Genomic DNA, 25,124 nt, shown 5'->3' on the forward strand with positions numbered 1-25,124 from the left:
TATGGGGATGAGAAATAGTCCTCATTAACTATAGTGTTCTTCATTTGGTAATTCTGGCCCATGAGGCCTGCAAAGTAGTATAGGGAAAAAACTCATCCATGAACTTGTCAGGGTCTAATGAATGAAGCAAACCCCATAAGAGGAGCAGAGGTCAGAAAATTAACAAAGGGGCACCTGGGTGGCTCAGTCATTTGAGCATCAGACTCTTGATTTTGGCTCAGTTCATGATCTCAGGGTCCTGGGATTGAGCCCCACATTGCACTCCCCACTCAGTGGGGAGTCTCTTATCCCCCTCTCCTTCTGCCCCTCCCCCTGCTCACCTGTGTGCTCTCTCTTAAATAAATAAATCTTAAAAAAAAAAAAGAACATTAACAAAACTGGGCTTTCTGTAGTTATTGCTTCTCTGCTGGTTGCCGTGTTACTACCCAGAAGAGATAGCGTGGCTTCACCTTTATAGCTGTGGACAGCAGCACTGTATCTGTATCTATCTGTATAGATTTGTCTCAACTAGAACAATCATATTTTTAAAAGAAATCGAGTCAGACTTAGTTGAATGAGAAGCTAATTTTACAAGGGTGAGAGGCACCTGCCATCCACTGGCTTTTACAAATGCATGTTCCAAACATGTTTGTGTGTTTAGAGTGAGCCATGTCCCTACAGACACACTAGACTTGATTGCTGAAGCCAGGTCAGTAGAAACCATTGAAGTTTATTGGCGGTCACAATGCTTACACTGTATGCAGCAAACACCCTTACAAGTCTATCCGCAACCTGATCACGCCAGAAAGGATTCACCACACAGTCGCCAGAGGAGAAGGAAAAAAAAATTAACAGGCTTGTTTTTGGGGGCAGAGGAAAGAAATAAAGATAAAACCTAATTGATGAGTGTCCCATGGGCAAGAGCTGAACTAGAGATGCGTACAACTAGCAGCAGCAATTGTGGAAAAAGTACAAGGCAAATAGCTTTCTCCATTAATTTTCTTCTGTAGGTTAATTTTTTTTAATATTCAAAACATTTATTATGGTTTTCATTTTATAAAAATGTATATTTTTAAAGGGGTGGGAGACTATTAAATACTTCATGCTAGGCAGACCTTGTTATTAAGAACCCCTCCACTGTAGTAACTTCCTCCAGTTCATACATTCACGAGTGCAGGGTACAGACATAAATATCCATGCGCACACACCCACACACACTGCCTCAAGGGCTGGGGAAGACTCAAAGTTATTGGCCACACAACTGGGCCTCTGGTGGACTCATCCAAATCGCTCACCAGGAGAGCCACTGGCTCAATTCCTTCTCTCTGGTCTCTACCTTTACAGAGACCGAGAACCCTAAATCATAGAGTTACATCCGACTTGTAAAAGCAAGAGGCATCTGTCTGAGGATGAGGATAAGCGAAGTGGGAAAAAGGATGAAGCTGAGAACACCAAACACTTTTAGCTGGAGTTGTCTGTCACTGCAAGAGGCCAAGGGACCTAGGGCAGCATCTATGGTTGAAGGGGAAGGATGGTGCTCCACATGGCTTAGAGTTCCTAATAACAAGGGTAATACAGTAACAGGAAGTGATAATTTGGGGGGCAAGGAAAGGGCAATAAGAAAAAATATACATTTGGAATTTTTACTTTTTTTTTTTTTTTGCCTCTCTACACTGTGTCACTAAATATATCTCTGCATGTTCATACATCCTCGTCCAGTAAAGCTTCAGGCCACCAGAATACACATTTTTTCCTCACTCGCATACACAACCCCTCACATCAGCATTGGTGCACTAGACTCTGTAAAAATTTTTCAGTCACACTTTTTGTTTTTAAACTTGAGTCAATATAAACCTTGTTCAAAATGTTATGAAAAAATGTACATGTTTATACAAGGCAGGTTGTGGCAGGACACTGGGGGTCCTCCCCCCGCCCCCTGGGGTGGCCCCAGGAGGAGGGGCTGGAGTCTCACACATTTGTGTCTCTATCTCCTCCCACCACCCTTCCCACCCAACCCCCCAGGAACCAGCAGCGCCCTGCCCCCTAGTGAGTGCACACACACCCCTATTCCCTGGGGAAGTAGCCAGTTGACTTTGCCATTTTCCCCACACCCCTGGAGGAGGGAGCCAGGGTCAGCCAGGCCCTCTCCCTTGTAATTAGTTGCCCCTCTGGGCCAGACCAAAGGGGCGCTGCTCTGTACAGGTAGAGTCCAAGGGGGTGTCAGCTCATCATATCATTGCTATTCACGCCGTAAGTGGAATTCTTCATCGAGTCGTTGACTTCTCGACGGAAGGCCGACAGGTTCTGGGTGAACCTGCAGAGGGGATGCATGTAGGTTGGGGGAGGAGGGCAGAGGGGAAAGGTCTTGGCCTAAAACACTTCTGGCAGGGTAGAGGCTACTGAGAGGCAGAACACATGAATCTGTTCTAAGGTCGGTTAACCTCAGTCTTCAGACCTTAAGGGAGAGCTGGGCTAGTTCTGCAACCCTTTCAACCTGACAACGTTGTGGCAGACCTTGAGATCTGGTCAAATCTGGGGCTTTGCGGGCCACCTTGGGCTCATGGCAGCACAAAAGGAATCTGACAGAGGTGGGAAGTAACCCTTCCAAAGTGAGGGGATGAAGAGAATGAGGCTGTCTCAATGCTTAATGCTGAGACCTGTGGGATAGCTCTGTGCTGTCCAATAATAGTAGCCACTCGCTGCACAGGGCTGCTGGGCACTTCAAATGTGCCCAGTGCAACTGAAGAACTGAAGCAAATTAGATGAAAGTTAAAATTCAGTTCCCCGATGTGTGTACCTTAATTAATTTTAAATTAAAATACCATTTTTCAAATTAATTAAAATTAAATACAATTTAAACATTAATTCGGAAAAGCCTGATATTCAGTTGACAACCAGACAACTTCTAAGTATGTCTGGTATACCTGAATATGGTCATCTACTTTGTCAACTGTAAATTTTATGAAGTCTTAATACAAATCAAGTATTTCAAATGAATATTTAGTATCTGACTTGAGATGCCCTGGTAACTGTACAATACACAGGATCTTGAAGACTTAGTACAATAAAAAGCATGTTAAAATTCTGCATTTTTAAATATGGATCACACATTGACACGATAATCTGCATACGTTAAGTACAATGTATTAAAATGAATTTTGTCTATTTACCTTTTTTTAATCTGGCTACTAAAAAGTTCAAAATTACATACGCGGCCTGCTTTTCTACTGGACAGCACTGCTTTAAGATGGTCTCTAAAAAACTCTTAAGGAGTCTCCCCTGTTTCTGTGACTTGAGAAATTGCCTAGGACTTCTCCGCAGGGCCCTCTACACCTACCTGTCTCTGTTTTTCGTAAGAAGATTTCGCTCGATGCCTTCCATCAGGTTTTCGAAACACAGATGCATAGCCTGCTGTTTCTCTGGCGGCTGGCTGTTCACGATACTGTTCCTTAGGTCAGAAAAATACTGCGGGGCAAGGAGTGAGATAGCGTAAGGAGAGGAGATAGGGATTAGCCCTCCCTTATCTGCAGGGCTGAAGGGATGTTCTCTAAGACATAGAATTATCTACCAAAATGGGGTACATTTTTTTATTCAAGTAAGTATTTGCAAGATAATGTGTCTTTATCTTACTTAAAAATCAAGAGTTTTAAATTTGTTAACACTCTAAGGGTCATCTGATCTAGGTTCTATTTTTTCTCTTTAAGGATTTTATTTTTAAGTAATCTCTATACCCAGTGTGGGGCCTGAACCCACAACCCCGAGATCAAGAGTCTCATGTTCTACCAGCTGAGCCAGCCAGGTGCCCCTGATCCAGGTTCTTTTATAGGAATCTCTAGACTTCCTTAGGTTTGTGGTGGAGCTGGAACTAGAATTTAGGTTATCAGTGGTCTGTTCTCCAGGTATATTCTCTCTTGGTAACACTTCCTCATCCTTTCTCTGAACTGCCACACATGCTGACTTCTAACAGTTCAGTAATTATGTGCTGCTCAGGGCATGAACAGTACAGGCTCAGAAAATGGACCATTTCCCCTCTGCTTCACCGTCGTACGATGCTCCTGTAACGTTTCTCACAGTGCCCTGGAAAATGATAGTCAAACGTGTCTACCCGTGCTTCTGGCTCTGGGCACCAGGGAGCTGGCTCTCTTACCTTTTCATTAAGTAGTATCAAGCCAAGTAGGGGCCGGGACATTGACCACTGGTTCCTACAGTCTTCAAAGATGATGATGTTCAGCACCGTTGATAGCATCTGAAAATGGAGAATCTGAGGCAGTGATCTAGCGTGCAGCTACCCAAGACAGAATTGCAGGTTCCAAAGAGAGGAATTTATTGGGTTGAAGGCCTCTTCTGTCTAGGGCAAAACCAGGCATGTCCTGTTCTTTAAACTGGTTTGATAATTCCTTTAAAAACGGACATTCCAAGTTCACCCTGATTTTTGTGGGGAATGGTCACACAACGATCATAGTAGGCAAAATCACTTTACACTATAGCTCTCAGGTACTTGTCTCAGAGGAGACAGCTTTGTAACATTCTGGGGATGTGATGCAAATGTGAGTTACTTCAGTGTTTCTTTAGAGAACGATGCAAAGATGAGATGGGTTAAAATTAACTAGTAGCTAAAAGCTAAATAATTCTATCGATCCCATTTCCTTATCTACTTTTATCTAGTATAGTTGGGCAAATCTTGCTTCTAGAAAGAATGCCTCATACAAATAAAGCAATGGCAAACAAATGGTTTGATCTCTCTGTGGTCAGTTATTTCCTTTTATCCTGTATTCTTTTTTTTTTTTTTTTAAAGATTTTATTTATTTATTCGACAGGATAGAGACAGCCAGCGAGAGAGGAACACAAGCAGGGGGAGTGGGAGAGGAAGAAGCAGGCTCATAGTGGAGGAGCCTGATGTGGGGCTCGATCCCATAACGCCGGGATCACGCCCTGAGCTGAAGGCAGACGCTTAACCGCTGTGCCACCCAGGCGCCCCTATCCTGTATTCTTGTTCCCATTCTGCAAATGGGAGTACAAGCTTTACAGCTAGAAACTGCTAACTCATGCTCCATTTACAGCAACGGGTGAGCACAGACATTGTTGTAGGAGGATAGGTCCGAGGCATAGGGCTGGTGTGACACTCGGAAAAACAATTCAGAACCTGTTTTTTTCAGATTTTTTTAATATCTGATGGTTACTCAGCACACTCAAAATCCGCTGCAATTTTAAGGCATAAACTTCACTTCGGCAGCATGAGGCTGCTGAGATGTTAGACTCCTCATTTTGCTTGGCCTCTCCTCTCTCAGAGAGGTTTCCCGCAGGACATCCCACACTGCCTCCTACTCATGTGCCTTACCTGCTGGATCATCTCTGGATGCTGCTGCATGATATGCAGGAAGCGGTCACTCTCCTGGTTCAGGGGTGTCGTCCTCTTCTTGGTGCTCCGTGACAGCTGCTTAAAGAGGTATGTCACGATGTGGTCCAGGCAAGAGCAGCAGCCTGTGCATACCATGGTGTCTGGAAGAGGGCAGGGGTGGATTAGAGCAGGGGTATGGAGCTGCTGACGGTGACGTGGGCAGCTAAGGGATCGCCCTTAGCAGAGATCCTATAGAGGCAGAAGTACCCCAGCAGACTGGGAGCTGTCCCCAGCTCAGTCAAGGCCTGTGCCTGGGTGCTTTCTATTGACCTCTCACCCTCATCATACAGCAAGACCCAATTCTAAGTCTGAAAGTGAACATGTGGTAAGAGACAATATGAATAAATAATATCGACATTACTGACTCCATGTGGTACAGATGTGTCTTGTGCTTCATAAAAAATAACGAATAGTTTACATACAGCAAGTACTTCTACTATGCCAGATATTATGCCAAGGACTTTATAGGTATCAACTCTAATTTATCCTCTTGAGAACTCCGGGAGGTAGTTGTTCCATTTTAACAAATAAAGCAAAGTTTGGAGAGGTTATGTGACTTGCCTCCGGATCACACTGCTAATAACTGGACGAGCTGTGATGAGAATCCAGGAAGTCTGAGTTACTGGGGGGAGGTCATTAAACCCAGCTTCATACAGCCTATCAATATTCGGAGTTTGTCAGAGGTACCGTATTCTTTATCTACCAAGCATTTTGCGGGGAGCTGCAGACTGGTTTATGCATTTTACCAAGGGGACGCTGCCGCACAGCTTGTGGACAGAGTTCTGACGAGGTGAGGCACAGGCCAGAGGACTAAGGGCTGAGCCCTTAAAAGAGTCAACCATTCTGTTTCTGTTTACGCAGAGGTCCCTTGATTTTCAAAAAGCTATAAAACAGCCTTCAAGAGCAGGGTCGGATCCCTTGGCTGGACTGTGCGGTCTCTGGCTTCGCCCTGCCCACCTCCCTCCAGCCCCTCTGCACCAGTGTGCTGCACTGTGTGCCGGGCATCTGGACTTCCCGACTCTCTCTTCCTGCAGGTGCCAGTACTTGCTCTTCCAAGCACTAACCTGCTAACGCCTGTGCAGCTTTTTGGCCCATGGTTTTCGATCAGTGCTTTTGGCCAGCCTTGTTTGAAACCAGGAGTTTCGGTGTTCTTCCCGACAGTGCTCACGGCACTCCCTCCTCACCCCCACTGTGGTGCGGAAGTAGGTAAGTGCAGTAAATAGGCACTTATCTATGTGTCTGTTTCATCTACCAGCTACAAAGCTCCTAAAGGACAAGAGCTGTGGCTATGAATAATTACTGCATCTCAGTGCCTAGCACAGTGCTTGGGCCTCAGCAGAGGGTCGGTAAGTCCTTCTGGATGAGAATGTATCTGTGAGTCATAAATACCCCAAAGCAGTAACACTTCGATATCACGGCAAAATTCTCCCTTTCTGTTAAGTGGTAAAAACCAACCAATCCATGTGCTCACCAAGTGCAGTAAGTCCTTCAGAAATGGAAGAAAGAATATACATGATGACATGAGGTTCCAGGCTTGCAATAAAGTTCATGTGGTCCTGGGTGAGGACTTCCAGTAGTGAATAGTAAGACTGGCTGAGCTTGGGGTAGTCCTGTGGGAGAAGAGGACAAAAATCAGCTTGGGCACTATGCACCTCAATATGTCGGAGCAAGACTTTTTTTTTTTTTTTTTAAGATTTATTTATTTATTTTAGAGACAGCATGAGCGGGAAGGGCAGAGGGAGAGGGAGACAGAATCTCAAGCAGACTCCCCGCTGAGCGCAGAGCCTGATGAGGGATCAATCTCAGGACCCTGAGATCAGGGCCTGAGCCGAAACCAAGGGTTGGACGCTCAACTGACTGCGCCACCCAGGGGCCCCAACAGGGAGCAGGATCTTAAATAAAACAGCTCTGCTCCCTTCACGTGGAAGACAAAAGAACTAGCTGGAGTTAGCTTATAGTTCTCCAGAGAAACATTCAATCACAGTGTCAGGCAAAATAACAAAAAAACCAAACCCTCAAACAAACAAAAACACCTGTATACAATGAGGGGCTTGGATCCTGTCAATGAAGCTTGACACCTACCAGGAGGTCACTGTGGGGAATAGAGAGGAGCAGCTTGATGAAGGTCTGTAGAGCATTGTCCAGGGCATCATCTCCATAGAGACGGAAGACTCCAAAATTGACGTAGCTCCCACTGAGGGCTGCCTTCAGCATGGAGAAGCAGATGGAGATGCCCTTGAGCTTCAGTGCATAGACCTGATCCTTTGGGACCTCTCCTAGTGTCAGGATGCGATTGCCTGAGTAGACGGACATGTGATATATACATTTATTCAACCACATTACTACTGATAGTTTAGGTGACCAACTCAGCCCTCCTACTCGAAGGCCCTCGGTGCAAGGTGGCCCTGTAATACTAGTCCTGGCTGTTGCCAGGGCTCACCTACACTGCCGACAGTGTGGCGACAGAGCTGCAACTCCCTCCCGGGGTTATGCTCCTCTAAAGCACGTACCATACATCGTTATCATCTTGCTGGTTTCTCTGAAGAGTAAGATGCCATTGGGGGAAGAGACATCAAATTGGAGTCGCTGGGATCTGAGCAGAGAATACAGAAGCAGAGAAAGTCACCCGTATGCTGCTGGAAGAATGGGGTACTTCAGGGTCTCATCTGAGTACCCTGCGTGATTCTTTTTGCACTAAGATGTGCAGACTACCTATCTGATGTAGAATAACCAAGTTCAAGATATTTAACCAGTGATAGAGCTTCTACCTTGGAGACCTCCATGCTAGACTCAAGTTCTGCTTCTCAAACTGAAAACATTTAAAAGAAACAGAAGAAGGCAGATGAAACTACTCTCTTACAATTCTCCATTTTGATTAAAGTATGGCTTCTGTGACCGTCATTTCTTAGAAGTACTACATCACAACACTTCAGACATTAATTTACAGTTACCTTTATAGCTTCGGTGGCAACTAAGGGAGGGTACAAGCATTGTTACCACCTGGTAAGAAGAAAAGAGGCAAAGGGACTGGGAACGCAACTAGAGAAAGTAGGTGAGGCAAGCATTTTAAACAACGAGTTTTGAGTTCCTGACTGTTCCCTGGACCAGAGCACCTCTTTGCTTTGCGCCACCCTTTAATGAGCTGCCAGATGGTCTTTTTACTGACTCTAGCTGGTTAAAGCCTCCAATTCAGGAATCCTTCTTGATTCTTCTTTCCTTTCCTCCCCACTTGGCTCCATCGAGGTCTAGCTCTACAACATGCCCCGAATGTATTCACTTCCTGTACGTTCTCCTGCTTCCACTCTGGCTCCTCTACAGTCTTCCTCACATGGTAGAGGGGTATCTTTCAATAATGTCAACAAGATCATTTTAGTCCTGTGCTTCAAATACTTCAGTGGCTTCCGGCTGCCACGAGAGCGTGTGCGCCTCTGCACAGCTGCTGGACTGAGGCACTATAGGGCTGGGCCTCTGCCTGCCTGACTCCTCCCCTCCCAAGGCCTCCCGCAGTCACCATGCTCCAGCCAGTGGCATTTTTCTGTCTCCAGTCCCAGTGAACTCATCCCATCTTAGGACTTCTGCAGTTGTTCTCACGGTTTAGAATGCTCTTTCCCTTTATGTTTGCAGGGCTACCAGAATCTCTCTTGTCATTCAGATTCCAGCTTACACATCACTTTGTCTGAGAGGTCGGTTCTCTGACCCTCCTCTCCTTCAATTCCCCTGTTTTACTAACTTTTATCTTCATAGCTCTTACCACTATTTGAAATGATTTTCCATGCTTGTTTTACTGTTTGTTCTTCCAGAATGTAACATCTGAGAGGGGAGAGGTTTTGTCTGGCACAACAGCTAGGAAAGTGGCTGGCAAAGAGTAGATGCTCTCAAATATCTATTCTGGAAATGAATAACTCTTGACTATGAGCCTCCTGGGAGGCTACAGGCTCTTTGAGTATTACCTACCTCCTCACTAAGGTAATTTCAAAAATTAATTCTCTCAGGAGTGCCATGAGAGGCAAATACATGGACCTGAAATTCTGGGGCAGTCAAGGGGGTAGATTTTTCTTTTCCTCCATCCCTAAATTCTTGGGCAAATTTAAAATTTGGTTATTTTGGAAGTCTGTCTTACTTTCTTCTTAAGTAGGTCTTTAACCATCCAGCTGCAATTTGCTGAACAGACACCTCTCTTAAAACAGGGTATTCTAACGCGTCTGGCATCACTCTCAAGTGTCTCTCTGAAATGTGAACTTTGAAATGTGGTGGACATGACACCATTACTAAATGTTAACTTTTATATGTGGGCGGGGAGATCCGAATACTGGTTGCCAGATTCACCTCTCGTAAGAACGGGTTATCTTGAGACTCTTTCCAAAGTGACTTATTTCCTGCAAGCAGCTATGACTTTGTGTGGCTGGGACACCCTTCTTCCAAACAAACAAAAACATATACACATTAACTTTTAGAGATGTTTCTCAAATTCTGAAAGCAGTGAATCTTATTATCTTCCACAATCTGCCCAAACACGAGATAAAATCTATTGTCCCAGAATTCTCTCAGATAAAAGGGCAGTTGTGTCCTTTTAAAATCTTCGTCCGGCTTACCTGTTATGGACTAGTTCAGCCATCAGCTTGAGCACAGGAGTGGTACAGGCTGGATCATGGTACCATAGTTCAATGGCCCGCTGGAGAATTGGCATGTAGGATGGATATCTGTAAGTGAAAAGCTAAGGAAGAATTCTAAATCCAGAAAGGTACAGAACTGAAAGTAATCTCTCCGCATTGGCAAGCACAGCACAACCGCCTGTCTCCCGCTTGCTAATCTTGCAGTCTTTTTAACCCGAAGGTGCTAAGGTGACTGTGTGCTCCTGAAATTGTAACAAGCATCTAATATGCGCTGTCATTTACATAATGACTTCGTTCTGAAGAGCATAATGTATCTCATATTGTTAATTTATCTTCTTGTCCCTTCTGTGACATGATAGGAAGTAAGCTATTTTTGTTACATAACTGTTGGATAAACAGAGGCATTCAGCTTTGAAAGGATTTGTTCAAGGTTATGAATTCAACAAGGTTAGACTTTCTCATTTCTAGGAAAGCTGTCTTTTTTTAGTAGATTGAAATGTTTCTTTTTTCTGACTGTAGCAAACTTCACGTGCAGCAGTTCCACAGGCGTTTATTTGTATCTGGGACTCAGAAGAGAACATGGGGAGCGACCTCATTCATTTCCCCGTCTCTCTGAGCTAAGCAGGCAGCCCTCTGCCATTACACCACTGTGGAATGGCAGCTTACAAGACATAGGGCAGGTCTTTGGGGACAACTCCTTGCCTTCGTTGCCTCCCCAACCCTCCCGCTCTCCCTTCCCTTATGACTCCACTGCCCATCCACACTCCAGTTAAGGCTTTCAGTGGCAAGCCTTCCTGGTCTGCAGTAGGATACATCCACTCAAAGAGCATCATGAAGCTGGTCTTGGCATTGAAGGCGAAAGCTATCCCTCTCAGGTCTCTTACAAGGCCAACCAGAGTTCGCTGTAGTAGAAGGCAAAAATATATTAAAATAGAAGAAAAACCAAACCTATAACCACGTGATGGGGATTTCACAAATGTGTAATCAAATTCTTCCATCATTCAACAAATACTCCTTCCCAGATATTTGGAACTGATCTCTTCCACACAAGGATGGACACTTTTTCACTTGGAAAATTAGTTTTGGAAGCTTGTTATATACTAAGAAAAAGCAATGATTCCTGGTCCATCACAGCAAAAACAGAGGTTGATAGAATTTTAAAACACTAATGTGTTAATTCATATGTAAAAAGTGAAAAAGCAAAAAGCTCGATTCAAGAAGAGTTAGAAAAAAAATGGCCAAAACGTTTACACAAGAAGAGGGAGAAGGACTATATATCCTAAAGGTCCGGTACCACAACTAATTACAAAGGCACCAGTGCTCCAGGAAATCAAATGCAGACCCTGCTGGGAGGAAGACAATGAAGACTATGTGTTACCTGCCCCTTGGTTGGGGGGCCTGGAAATAAGACTATGTGTCATCTCGGAGCTGTAAAGTACAGTTTTGTAGAAGGGACTGCAGCCTAAGAGGTCAGACACCATGCCCACAGTCATGCTGCTAGGTGGCAAGAGGGCCAGGATTAAGACTCATACCATCAAGACTCCAAATCCAATGTTCTTTCTCAGTGGAACTTTTACTTGTCCCGCGGGCCCTGAACAGCAGTAAGACTGCGTTGAAAAGCTAACAGTCACCAACAGGCTCAAGGACATGGCACATTTGGGTATTCTGATTCATTTGTCAAAAATGATCGCACTTCTGCTAACGTAACAGCCTACTTTAAGCAAAGTTCTGTTCCTAAACTGATACATAAACTGTTTTCAAGTCTAAGACATGGTCACTCTAAAAGACTTATTACATGAAGTGTAACAAACACATGGATAATACTTGTAGTTCATGGCCAAAATGGTTTTTACTAATTCTACTTGCTTTGTATGGAACTAAAGTGATGGGGAAAAGGGCAGCTATTCACTGATATCCCTCAGTTATCCTTGGTATTCGCTGGTATTCTAGCTCAAGTTACTGCCGTGCTCCACACTAACTTCAGCTTTGAACGGTACCTATCTCAAGACATTGGTATAAAGAGGGAGAGCTGGACAAAGCAGTGTTGCTCTCTGACTTCCCTGATGATTTGGAGACAGAAAACCAAGAGGCTTTCTAAAGATGAAAACAGAATTTTAGAATATTAGGTGAAGCCTGGCATTTTGGGGGCAATACTCCTGGCTATTTGGTAACTGTAATTCAGCCTCAGTGTCATTATGAACACTGCAAAAAAGTCCTATAAATATTAATAGCCTAGTGTCTTTTTCTTTTTTTTTAAAGATTTTATTTATTTGACACAGAGAGAGAGAGAGAGAGAGAGAGAGAGAGAGAGAGAGTAAAAGCAGGGGGAGTGGCAGGCAGACGGAGAGGGAGAAGCAGGCTCCCCATTGAGCAGGGAGCCCCATGTGGGGCTTGATCCCAGGACCCTGGGATCATGACCTGAGCCGAAGGCAGATGCTTAGTCAACTGAGCCACCCAGGCGCCCCGGCCTAGTGTCTTCTGATTTTGGTGCAGAGAACTATAGATAAGGACAGCAGGCATGTGTGTGAAGATGAGGAGAGCAAAAATCAAAAAATGACAATTCTGAGAACCAGAAATCAATAACTAAAGGTAACTTTAAAATTCCATATATATGGAAATTCACAAACCCTTCTAAAACACTCCTGTCAAAGAAGAAATCTTAATGAAAATTAGGTAATACAAAGAACTGAATGACAATGAAAATGTTACATATAAAAACCATAGACTCTGGAGGCTTAGAGTATAACAATGTTAATATACTCAATGCTATTCAACTGTACACCTAAAAATGGTTAAGCTGGTAAATTTTACGTTATCTGTTATTTTTTACTATTAAAAAAACAACAACCCAAAACCAACGTGTAGAATAAGATACCTAGAGGGACAGTTATAGTTTTCAATGATTACATTAGGAAAGAAGGAGGGCTGAAAAGAAGTTAGAACAATGGACAACCCCCAGGAAAATATATGAAAATAAACATAAAGAGTAGAAACGAAATAGAAAATACAGATACAACAAAGGTTAAACAAAGCAAAAAACAAACAAACTTATTTTTGCAGAGACTAATAAACACATCTCTGGCAGGACTGATGTAGAACAAAAGAGAGAAAGCACTAATAAGCACTATTAAGAATGAAAGGGGAACACAACTAAAGATACAACAAAGATTAAAAAGGTTAGGAAAGTATACAAAATAACTTTATGCGGAAAGTATACAAAATAACTTTATGCGACTACATTTGAGAATGTAAACAAAAATCCTAAGTGCTGCTTAAGAACACACTTTAGCATAAAAATAAAAGACTTTATAAGTCTCTACTGGTTCTTCTATTTCAAAATCCCAGGAGTCCAAGAGATTAAATAAAAAGCGGAATCGGTGGAAGTGTATGGTCGAGCCCTATCTTCTGCAGTGCTAGCCAACCGAGTCTCTGTCAGGGGCTGCCAGGAAGCAGAAGCTGGTCTGTCAGCGGGTGAAGGCCTCACCTTTGCCTCTTGCTCGTTGAAACTATTCGTGCTAAACATCTGGGCCACAGCCTCAAACGCTGCTGTGAGTGGCAGCATGAACTGCTCATACTGATCTTCGTCCTCTCCTGTAAGGGAAACAACCCAGGCTGTGACTGCAGTATAAACAATTCAGAGCTGTGTATGCAAGGAAACAGGACGGTACGAAAGGTGAGCAGACCCAAGGGTAATCCAAGTGGGCCCTTTATCATCCCCATGGGTGTCAGTAGTAATTTCCAAATGAAATGTCAACAGAGAGATCATTTCTAAACTAGAAAAGGGCAGAAACCATCCAGTCCAGGGACGACCACATTGTTTTTCCGACACTGAGCCGTAATACGAGGTTCGTATGTGTACAAGATGCTATGTTTTATTTACTCCCCTTGAGTGAGGGCTAACAGTCAGCTGAGAGAGGACTGAGTCTGGTATATGAGAGCTGACGAGACTCAAACTTGAATCAGGTGCTTGTGGAGGCTCTCTTCACACTCTTCTTTGCACTAACCTCCATAAAGCTAGAAGGTTTTGTTACGTAGTAGGATTAAACTTAAATAGCTCAGAATGAGAATGAAAGCCTTGAGTTTCAGTCATTAGCTGACCCAAAACTGCTACTATCACAACGAGCTAGGGTTCACATGTGCTAGTGAGCGGGGGCATGGAAGGTTCTGTTGACAGTCGGAGGTGGGTTGCGCCTTCACTTGGGGTGGAGGGGTTATCTGGCCACTCTCAATTCTCTTAACTTTCAGAGGAAAAATATGAATAGGTGCACACCAGATCAAACTTCTGGCACATACTGTTCTTCTCTTCCAGTTACAGGGACCATGATAGCACGATGTGTTCTTGGTGAAACCAGACTGTTATTTCAGATAGTTCCGCTACTGTTGAAACAACAGGAAAGACCTCCCCCACATCTAGTTTTCTATGCTCAAGTAAGAATTTAGCACAGTGCCAGACTACTGCACCAGACTCTAGGATTTATTGCAGTACCTAAATCCACCATGAGGAGACGCCCAAGTGCTGTGTAGAAGGTAGTCCGACACCGCATGTCTGTCAGATTGGACTGATTGTTAATACCCAGAAATGAAAAGTGCTCGCTCTATTGAAAAAAAGAAGACAAGTTAAAAAGATAAAGACATGGGTCACAGGCAGAAGGCAAGCCAGGAATTTCAGAATTACTGAACCTTTTCAAGCTAATGGCTATATCGTCATTAAGAGTATGAGGGACATTAAAAAAATTGTTTCATTATTGTTGTTATCTACAACTAATTTATGTCTGTATGAATCACAGTAGGCAGCATCATCATAACTCAGATCATCTGGCTCTGAAGAGCAGCTCCGAGGCCAGCTCAGTGTGATCTGGCAATGTGAAGGGAGTCAGGGAGCAGTCTCTGGCTGGGGGGGCACTGCGGGCCTCAATTGAAAACAGCCCCTTTATATGGCTGAGGAAGTGTGTGTGGCTGGCTGGAGAGGAGAACCAGAGAGAGGTGCTAAATCACTCACCGTGTGATTGTTCAGCATGAACTGTACCGCACTAAGCTTCACTAGTTTCCTCACACTACTGTATGTGCAGACAAAGAGAGCAGGTCAAGGAAAGTGTGTACAAATGAGGAATCTCTAAGGCAGAATGCAGCTTTCTAAGATAAATAAGTACAGTTTCTTTCCTGAGTATGAGTTCCATACCTGGATTATTTTCCTTAAACACTTGATTATTATACCTGCCAAATGGAAAAAAGATGTGTTCTCTTCCAAGCAGTATTTAACTGATCAATGACAGAATACCCGTACCAAACTCCTATCTGTAAGAAAAGAGATAAACCCAGCAATTTCCCCCAAGAATCATGAATATCCTAGGGTAGCTTTTCTCGCTGGGGCTTCTGAGCGAATTAAGCCCTAAATCCTTGCCTGAGGCATCCGCGGTGTGTGGTGAATGAAGTTCTCTCCTATGCATTTAGAGCGGTACTAGCTATGCACAATCTCTGGGGTGACGGAGAAACAAGTCCCTCATTTTTAGAGGGCTTAGTCTCCTGCAGACCCCTGGTTGTGGAAGGCTGTGTCAGAGCAATTCAAACTTTACAGCACATGTGGTCCAAGTCAAGTCCAGAGCGCGTATAGCCACTACTTCTATTGCAGAGCTGTTACCAGGCTGCTTCTACCAAAAGGCTGACAGACTGCATCACCGAGGATGCAAAAGTATTGGCTACAGAGTGCAGACTGACCGGACAGATCTGCTGGGTATTTCTGGATCTCAGAGATAAGCAGGGTAAGTCTGCAGAAACTGTTTGTGGGGTGGCTCCGATCTGGCGTCTGGCATTATCCCTGGGTTCTGTGTGGGTACTGCCTTTGGCTTCTAGGAGAACAGAGGACACCTGAGCACACATAAAACTAAACCAAAGCGGAACGAGCGGGAGGCCATGATTTCTAAGGCCATGGCAAGCCATGGTTCCTGCTCTGCACAGAAGCTGGCTTAGAAAAGGATATCCAATGGAGAGGTCATTGAGAAGCTGTAGTGTCTTGGAGGTGATCGGTTCACAGCGGCCCCAGTACTTTAGGTTGGTGATGCTGGAGGACAAAAAGAAAAAAAAAAGCAGGAGACACTTTTGATTTGCCTGGTTTCCTTGAGGATTGGGAGAAGAAGAAAATCATCCATCAAGAGTCACCACACATCTGCATCACCAATTCACAGACATCACAACCACAAAAAATGGGTATAAAATCTCCGTACTTACATTTGGTTGACTAGAAAAATTATCCTTCAGATAATCTTCACTACTTGGTTCCAAAGCTACACTGGCCCATACCCAGGCCCTTGGAATTCTGGGGCACTCCAGGGCTGATTTCTGCAGCAAGGGTAAGAGATTTCTGCGGCAGTGATAACATGCAGACGTATGCAATTCTGCACCTGCACCATCCACTGTCAGCTGCAGAATTCTAGTAGCCCTTGCTTCTGGGTTCTTGGCTGGCAGAGTCCTTTAGACCCCCTTTGTTTTTTGCATCTTAAATTATTAACCAGCTCATGGATATGAGTGTTTAGGATTGGGATGGCTGGAGGGGGCAAAATGTCACTTTGCACACAGCCCTGGGTAAAATATTTGGCTCCTAGTGTGTGCTTTGAGATACTGAGCTCCTAAAAAGGTGAAAATGTGAACAAAGGGGCATAACTTAAAAAAAACCAAAACCAAAACAAACGAAAAAGGGCCAATGAGGAGCTCCAACTTTGAAGACAGTTCAAATAGCACTTGATTTTGCAGATTCAAGACTCTCGAAGGGTGTGATGCATCTTGAGAGGAAAAGCCTGTTTTAAAGTGGGGCTCTCCTCCTCGAGGGGTGGGCACACCTAGTGGAAATCAGCACCAGAAACTGAATGCCTACTCTGGGCATCCTCGGCCGCAGGGTGTTTGGGTGAGAGGCTGAGCACCAATCCCTGGGGAGGGAGGTCCATTTTACTAATGCCATGACAGGGTTTCACCAGTGATTCCAAAAGCTAGAGATGAGATTCTACATGAACAAAATTAAATCCTTGCCTGTACAAGCCTGGAATGCTCTGGGGCCGGGCCATATCTCTAAGCACAGCTTGTCACACACTCATATGCACAATTTTCTGACGCAAACGATCAAATGCTGGGATACCAAGGCACTGGCAGCATAACGCCAAGACCACATTTTACAGTTGCAACAGGACTGCAAGGGACTCTTGCTGACGGCAAGCCAAACACTTACATTTTTCCTATGAAGACGCTTAGGACCATGGTCTCATCATTCAAGCCCAGAACTTCTGAGAGTCGGCGGTACAGCTGGTGTGTTAAGGGAAGAGAAAGTAATCAGAAAATATGGATTAGAAAAAATCACATCCCAACATTGTTTTTGTCCTTATTCAGGGGTAAGATGTGGGAAGAAAATGAACAGAAGTGTAGGGGAGGTCTTTGTTGAGGGGATAAACTAGTTTCTAAGGATTACTTGATACTGGAGAGACACTGAGCTATTTTACCAGTCCCCTTCACCCCTGAGATTACAAAAACTGTCAAAACCTTCTGTGGTTCTGAACATCAATTCATGTCCAGAGACTGAGAATCGCCAATGTTGAGACCAACAGATGTTCTGACTGGCCACCTGTTAAGCACGTGGAACACTAGAGAAATGGACCCAATTCTTTGAGGAATCTCTCAAAATTCTACAGTTGAAGAAGAGACATCTGGACCATCCTGATACTAAAATCAATGTCTGAAGTGCTATCGGATGTTTCTTAGTCAGCAATTCCCAAGCGTAAGTGAGAACCAAGTGCAGCCAATTGAGAGCCTGTTACCTTAGAGGATTTTTGCACCTGGTCCCCAATGTAGATCTTACGAAACTGTTCAAAAAAGCTCAGCATGGCCAATTCTAGCTTCTCATTACCCGCTTGAGCCAGGCGAGAATCTGTTAGGTTCATCAGCTGGAGCACCCTAGAGGAAGAAGAGCAATGATTCTCTCAACAGCAGGGTATCCTGGTTGCTCTAGAAAAGCCAACCTACCCTCAAATAGTCCTGTGTGTCTCCTCTCCTTACCCATCCTATCTGAAAGGCATTCTCTGCAGGCTCTAGGCTCTGCTGAGAGAACAAAATTCTCCATTTCTGCCCCACAGGAACCACAGCTGAAGAATGAATATGAATGACTGGCTGGATGTTTAAAAGTTCACCAAGAGTATAGACTGAGGCAGAACTAATAATTGGCTTAAAAAAAGTGGGAAAACAAAACAAAACACTGGCACCGGAGTAATGGTCTTTCTTGAAACTTTTTTGAGACCATAAGTAAAAGCAATTTATTTTCTGAATCCTCATCTATAAAATGAAGGAGACTGGACTAAGCCCATGGTTCTCAATCTTTTTTCCCACAGAGCCATGAAGGGAATGAACACATGAAGGGCAATGTCCACAGGGAGGTAAAAGTTCCAGAGACCAAGAGCAGATATCCTACCCGTGACGTCATCTCTTTACCCCTCCCCCCACCAAAGAAAGTATACTGGAATGCAAGTGTGTAAATACTGAATGAATAAGAATGTTATTACAGGTGAGTCATTTGTCATTCTGATGGTATGAGAAGAGGTAAACTGTTTTTGACGTATCATGAATGAATTAGACTCAGGTATGATGTTGTAACGCTCAGTGTGAGAACCAGTATATAAGACACTCTCTAAACTCACTTTATATTATGACACACACACAGTATCACACCAGCTGGCTGAATCAGAAAGCTGATTAGCTTTCATCCTTATCAAATCTTTGCTCAACTCTTCAAAAAATGCCAGTGTGACACGCCATGGAGACTTTTGTCAGGATTAAGGCACCTAAGGGCAGGTTGGCATCTGATAAGAGAAATATGGGGATTTTCAGAATAAGAATTATGGATCGAAAAGTCTAGGAACCAATCTATTATAAAGCATCATGTTAAAATGTGTTTATTTCTAAGGAGAGCATCTGAAAGTTCAGAACTCATCAGGGTGGCAGTTCCCCAAGGCTGCAGTCCCTTCGCACACAATCCTGAAACATGATCTGCCCTTCCACTTGCATTCTGACAGGAGGGTGTAGTGGGTTGTCCAGGAGCTACTGGACATGTGACACCATGACAAACTGGATGCAGATGCAGATAAGAGAATCCAGCTGACTTCTGGGCCAGACATTAAAACAAAGCCACTTTCCTCATTAATTTTTTTGAAAAATATTTAAAAAAATAGTACTTATGTTCATATGTAATGGGGCTTATTGTTATTTTTAAGTGAATAAATTTAAATTTTCTCAGTTTTACTTTTTATTTGTTTACAAAAGATTTTAAGTCATCTCTCCACCCAATGTGGGGCTCGAACTCATAACCCCGAGATCAAGAGTTGCATGCTCCACCGACTGAGCCAGCCAGGCACCCCCATTTTACTTTTTAATACAATAAATACCAATAACTATACCTTATAAACAGAAGTTCTTTGAGATCCACTGAATAGTCCTGATGAAAAGGTTTGAGAACCTCTGTGGCAGAGTATTAAAAAATCCTGCCTTTTTATTTTTTTTAAAAAGATTTTATTTATTTGAGAGAGAGAGAGAGAGCACAAGGTGGGGGGAAGGGCAGAGGGAGAGGGAGAAGCAGAGAGCAGACTCCCCACTGAGCAGGGAGCCCGATGCAAAGCTTGATCCCAGAACCCTGGGATCCTGATGTGAGCTGAAGGCAGACACCCAACTGACTGAGCCACCCAGGCATCCCCAAAATCCTGCCTTTTTATTTCTATGTTAGGTGTATTTTTGGAAATTGTTAAGTGTTCACTTACAGGCTTTTAAAAAGATGGATGAGAATTACATACATACAAAATAACCTGAAATCCTCTAGGTGGAAAAGTGTATGTCAAGAGATTTCATTGAAAGGCTACAGAAACTGTAATTCCATATTTGGGGATATCTGAAGAACCATACTTTCCTCTTAGTCTTACTCTGCTATGGCAAAAGCAGTCCACATTTCATTAACTCTGAGATATTGTCCTTTAAACTAAAAGCTACTCCCTACTCTGGTTTTCCTAATTCTGTATCCATCATTTCCTTTCTGAATTACTACAAATGTTTTCTCAGTAAAGACTGTAGGTAGAATTTTTGCTGTATTTGTAAAATGTCTGAAGTTGGATCTATAACAGTCCTTCATTTTCATGGGCAATCAGCTTCATGAGATTATATTCTATAAATGGGGAGGAAAGCATTAATAGAAGCATGCCCAGTGCCTGTGATGTTAGGACCCAAAAGGAGGGGTGGTGGTCAAAGCAGTGCAACAGAAAGCCTCTGTGCGAGCACTTACCGACAGACGAGCTCGCCATCCATAGCATCTTGCTCATCAGTGCTGGCAAAAGAAACCCGGCCACCGATCACTGCGCCAATGATGTAAACCAGCCACGTCAGCCTTCCTGCAACAGAAAGAAGACCTATTAGTGTCCCCTCCAGTGGTCGTTTCATTGAAGAAATTTCCTCACGGTGAGGTGCGTTTCTTACTGAGGTACGTTTCCTAGTAAGCAGAGCTCTTAGTAAGTAAAGCCGTAACATCTAACTTTTCTTGCCGAGTATAGGTATCACCCTGCTCTGGTAAGGGGAATGCCGAGGGGGAGATTCATTAGATAACCAACAGTCCCCTATCAGACAAGGTCATTATGTTTAGAATCCAGTACTTTCTTGAAGTTAAACACATCCATGTGGACACGATTTCAGCTACTCTCCCCAGACCCATGGCATTTATTCACAATATTCCTTTGTGGGGATGGAGGTGATGGGTGACGGGAGAGTCCTTTCGGGGGGCAGGTAGAAAGAGAGGTGACAGCAAGTGAAGGGGTACGGACAGCAGCGCCTTTCAGGCTGCAGCACCGTCCGCTCACCTTCCTGCACCGCGATATCCATTGGGCTGGCACTGGCACTCTGCAGCAGCTCCTGATAGGACTGGGCAGACTGGTCAAACAACTGCACGAGGAGTGCGCATGTCTTCTCGTACTCACAACGCCCGATGGTAGACAGCTGGTCCAGCTGTTGCTGCACCAGGCCGGTATCCTCCAGAGGGTCTTCCAGGCCATCCCTGCTCCCAATGGAAGAAGGAAGGAGGCTCTCTTAAAATATGCCATTGATTTCCCCACCACGACAGCTCTGTTCTTCTGCATTTAGCCACCATTTCCAACGGTAGAGGCCCATATCCCAAAACGACTTTTTACCAAGAAAGGAATATAAAAAGTGGGAAGACAGGGGTCTTCAACCTAACATCTGTCTTCTTTATATACATTCCACAAGTTGGTGTCCAGCCCTTGGATCTGAACTCCTGCTCCCTTAACATTCGTCTGCCTTGACCCTCTCCGTCCTATGCTTCTCACCCCAGGAGCTCTCGGGTCTCTTGCTTGTTCTTGACCCTACAAATATCCTGTCCCTGTGTGGGGCCATTGTGGCCAGATGTGTTTTGGAATTCACAGATTTTCAGATTTTAAAGAGGCAACTAATGCTTCTACCACGTGATATGAACCCTCAATGGACTCTCTGTTGTATCAATTACAATACTCCTGTAGCAATAACCATCAGGAACAGTCATACAAAGCAGAAGTTTTTTAAAAAAAAGGCTCTAAATGGTCTCATTATCAGCACATGTCAAATTTTGCCACCAAATGAGTTTTGATTCCAAACTTATGAGAAAATTTAGTTTCACATCTTGGATTTCAGACCCGCAGATGAGGCACTGTGGATCTCTACCAGGTCCTACCTTAGCGATCGGCTCCTCGACTTAAAAATTATGTCATAGTCTGAGCTACTGCTAAATCACAGTATGACAATCCAGCAGCTGTACCACCACAACCATTACAACTAGAGTTCACAGCTGTGTGTCTACTACGGTCCACACACTGGGCCAGGACACAGTAATTTAATCCTTTGAATAACCTTGCCCAAGAGCACGCAGCTATTAACCTGCTATCCAGGGCCAGAGCCCACACCTGTAACTACTCCTCAAAATGCCTCACTGAAACCAGCTGAATCCTCAGGAACAGAAACTACGTAGTTGACAGAACAATGCTTTCCAGTGGACTTCACAAATACTTGCATTTTGAAAGGATTCAAGTCATTAACAGTTGAGCCTATAACTCTCATGACAATTAAATGCACTTGACTCTGAGCCAATTAAGATCTGATTTAAAGAAAACCCCAGACCCTCGGAATCGAAGTAAATTCCCCTGAAAAATAACCAACAAAAAAATATACAAGAAAGGTCCCTAAGCAAAGACCAACTTCACTTTATATAGGTCACTTCTGAAAGGTCTACCATTTCTTCGGCTATAGATTTCCGGTCCAGTTAACAGTCAAGGTAGACAGAAACCATGCGTTCCTGTAATGCAATCGGTGATCAGCTGCCTAGGAGTCTACTCTTCTAGTAAGCTGTGCATTGTGTCATCTTATTTATCTACTTCTTCTTCAGGGAACTCCAGCACCTATAACTTACAGATCATTCTTATCATCTACAGCTTATAAATGTTCCTGTCATGTTGAAAAGAAATCATCGGCAAGGACAAACAGAATACTGATATACTTGTATTCAAAGAGATCGCTACGGAGGGCAGAAAAGGGGACATGAATGAGGATGTTTCAGAGAAAGCCTGTTCTCTCAGATCTTATGCTCCACCTGCTATTCGGCTGACATGAGGAAATGGCCGTTAACGGCGTCAGCTCCAAGGAGGCCCATGTCAAGTGCGCTTTTGCCAACTGGGTGTCTGACCTCTGGCAAGTCTTGACATCAGGCGGCTGTTCCAATTTCCTTACCTCAGGATGATGTGCACAGATTCCAAACGGGATGTGATATAGGCTTTGGTGACCTCAGGAGTGTAAGTTTCCAGCATGTGGGGCTCTGTGGCTTTCACGTATGGCACAGAGGCTGCCAGCCGCTGCCAGAGGCTCAGGAGATAGTGCACACTATTTGGGGCAAATTCCCAGTGCTAAGGAAAACCAAAAGAGCAGGAGGCATATTTCTCATTTTTTGTACACATTAGTCCCATGCCACTTGACACAAAGGATAAAGGCTTAAAAAAAAAGGATAAATGTTTATGGGCTTTGTTCTGTGCTATAATGTGCTTATTATCATTTCAGAGATTAAGCATCTAATAAAAAGAGCTGTTCTGCGCTGGTTGTATAAGCCTTCCCACAAGGAAAGCCTTGTGTAAGTGGTTCTCCAATGCTGGTATCCATGAGAATCACCTGAAGAATTTGTCAGACATCAAGGCTCCACCCTGGAGCTAGTGAGGCAGGAATTAAGGGGGTAAAACACAAGCACCTGTATTTTTCATCAAACTCCCCAGACGATTTTGATGCAAGCCATAAAATTTGAGAACCACTGTCCTATACTACACGACTAAGAGGTCACTAGCTCTCTCTTAACTCTTCTGTCTCACTCTGTTCCAGTCTTGCCTTTTTCAGAGCGATAATCTAAATATTATCCTTGCAATTCCCACATGTTCCTCTAACCAAACACTCTGCACTTTTGTAAGAGTGAGCAGGCTGCATATTACTCTGCAGGGTTGCCCTATACTTATACTCACTTTTGCCTGGCGGGGGGGGGGGGGTGTGGAAAAAGGGAATACAGGCACACTTGGAAGATATTACTACGGGTTTGGTTCCAGACCACTGCAATAAAGTGAGTCAAGTGAGTGTATTGGTTTCCCAATGCACCTAAGAAAGTTACGTTTTGTACTACACTGTATTAAGACTGCGATAGCATTATGTCTAAAAAAACAATGCACATACCTTAACTAAAAATACTGTAGTGCTAAACATCCTAACCATCACCTGAGCTTTCAGGGAGTCATAATCACTGATCACAGATCACCATAACGAATATAAAAAAGCCTGAAATACTGTGAGAATTACCAAAATGCAACAGAGACATGACGTCAGCAAGTGCTGTTGGAAAACCGGCACCGATACACTTGCTCAACACAGGGTTGCCATAAACATTCAACTTGTAAAAAACACAGTATCTGTGAAGTGCAATAAAATGAGCTATGCCCGTATTCGTTAAAGTTTAAAACTAATGAGCACAAGAGAAGAGGTTCCAATGTGTAGGAAAGAGAGAGATAAGCAAAGACAAACCTGTAGGCTGGTCACTGTGAAGTTAGCTATCAATCGGATGACTTCAGGGTAGTTTTCCACCTTTACTAATTCTCCCAGTTGATAGTTACTCTTCAATCGGGCCAGTAGTCTGCAAAACTCATGGTAATTGTTTGGGTCTGATAAACTCTGGTGACAGCACAAGAGGAAAATAAAATGGAAAATGTGATGCACTATAGTTCCAGAATGACAGTGGGGGTGGCAGGAGGGGAGGGAAGAATCCACTTTAACTCTCGGCTATAGGTCCTCACTTCTAATGACACATCTGTAGAATGTTTAAAAACAATTTTTTAAAAAGTTACTTTTAAAAGAGATGGTTACATCTATTATCTCATCTATTCATAACAATCATCCTGCAAGATGAAATTATTAGCCTCAATTGAAATTCTGAAATGGAAGCCCAGAAGGATCACATTACTTGCCTAAAGTTGTAAAGCTGATCAGTAACAGAAAAGGGGTACAACTGAAGATGTGACTGGTCTGTTTGCTTCCCACTAGTCAAAGATCATGAATTTTTCATTTTTACATCTGCCAAATTTATTATTAAATAAGACTATATTTCAGTGGCAAAGTTACACAAATGTTTAATTTATTTACATTATACCATCATTGCTCTAACAATTTAATTCCTAGATTAGTATGTTTATATATTTTACTTTATACTTCGGTGAAACACGTTGGATTTGTTTGCATATTAAACCAACGTATTTGTTTTCTTATGTAGGTCTTCCTTGATTAGCCTACTTGTTTTGTTCAACACCACATCCCTGGCACACGGTAGGTGTTCTATGTATTTGTTGAATGACTAAATGCATTTTTAACAGCCTTCAATAAATGGTGCTGGGAAAACTGGACAGCAACAAGCAAAAAAACCGAAACTGGACCACTTTCTTACACATACACAAAAATAAGCTCAAAATGGATTAAAGACCTAAATGTGAGATCTGAAACCATAAAACTCCTAGAAGAAAATGTAGGCAGTCATCTCCCGGACATCGGCCACAGAAACATTT

General features: G+C 43.5%; 1 protein-coding gene across 1 annotated transcript in view; it reads right to left on the reverse strand.

The window, feature by feature from the left end:
• Nucleotides 1–689: 689 nt before the first annotated feature.
• XPO7 (exportin 7) overlaps nt 690–25,124 on the reverse strand; it is a 39,938-nt gene continuing 15,503 nt past the window's right edge. Inside the window, exons 10-28 of the mRNA XM_087866628.1 lie at nt 24,094–24,240; nt 22,771–22,943; nt 20,859–21,052; nt 20,291–20,396; nt 17,790–17,925; nt 17,207–17,280; nt 15,965–16,048; nt 14,990–15,050; nt 14,477–14,585; nt 13,475–13,581; nt 10,804–10,892; nt 9,970–10,077; nt 7,888–7,970; nt 7,460–7,674; nt 6,849–6,987; nt 5,318–5,478; nt 4,127–4,225; nt 3,317–3,444; nt 690–2,293 (exon numbers count right to left, since the gene is read on the reverse strand). Coding sequence (XP_087722754.1) covers nt 2,200–2,293; nt 3,317–3,444; nt 4,127–4,225; nt 5,318–5,478; nt 6,849–6,987; nt 7,460–7,674; nt 7,888–7,970; nt 9,970–10,077; nt 10,804–10,892; nt 13,475–13,581; nt 14,477–14,585; nt 14,990–15,050; nt 15,965–16,048; nt 17,207–17,280; nt 17,790–17,925; nt 20,291–20,396; nt 20,859–21,052; nt 22,771–22,943; nt 24,094–24,240 — 2,307 coding nt within the window. The 3' untranslated portion in view covers nt 690–2,199. The remainder of the gene's footprint in view (nt 2,294–3,316; nt 3,445–4,126; nt 4,226–5,317; nt 5,479–6,848; nt 6,988–7,459; nt 7,675–7,887; nt 7,971–9,969; nt 10,078–10,803; nt 10,893–13,474; nt 13,582–14,476; nt 14,586–14,989; nt 15,051–15,964; nt 16,049–17,206; nt 17,281–17,789; nt 17,926–20,290; nt 20,397–20,858; nt 21,053–22,770; nt 22,944–24,093; nt 24,241–25,124) is intronic.

This window comes from Ursus americanus, chromosome 13, assembly GCF_024610735.1.
Source record: "Ursus americanus isolate L20-20 chromosome 13, mUrsAme1.1.p, whole genome shotgun sequence".
NCBI classification, from domain to species: Eukaryota; Metazoa; Chordata; class Mammalia; order Carnivora; family Ursidae; genus Ursus; species Ursus americanus.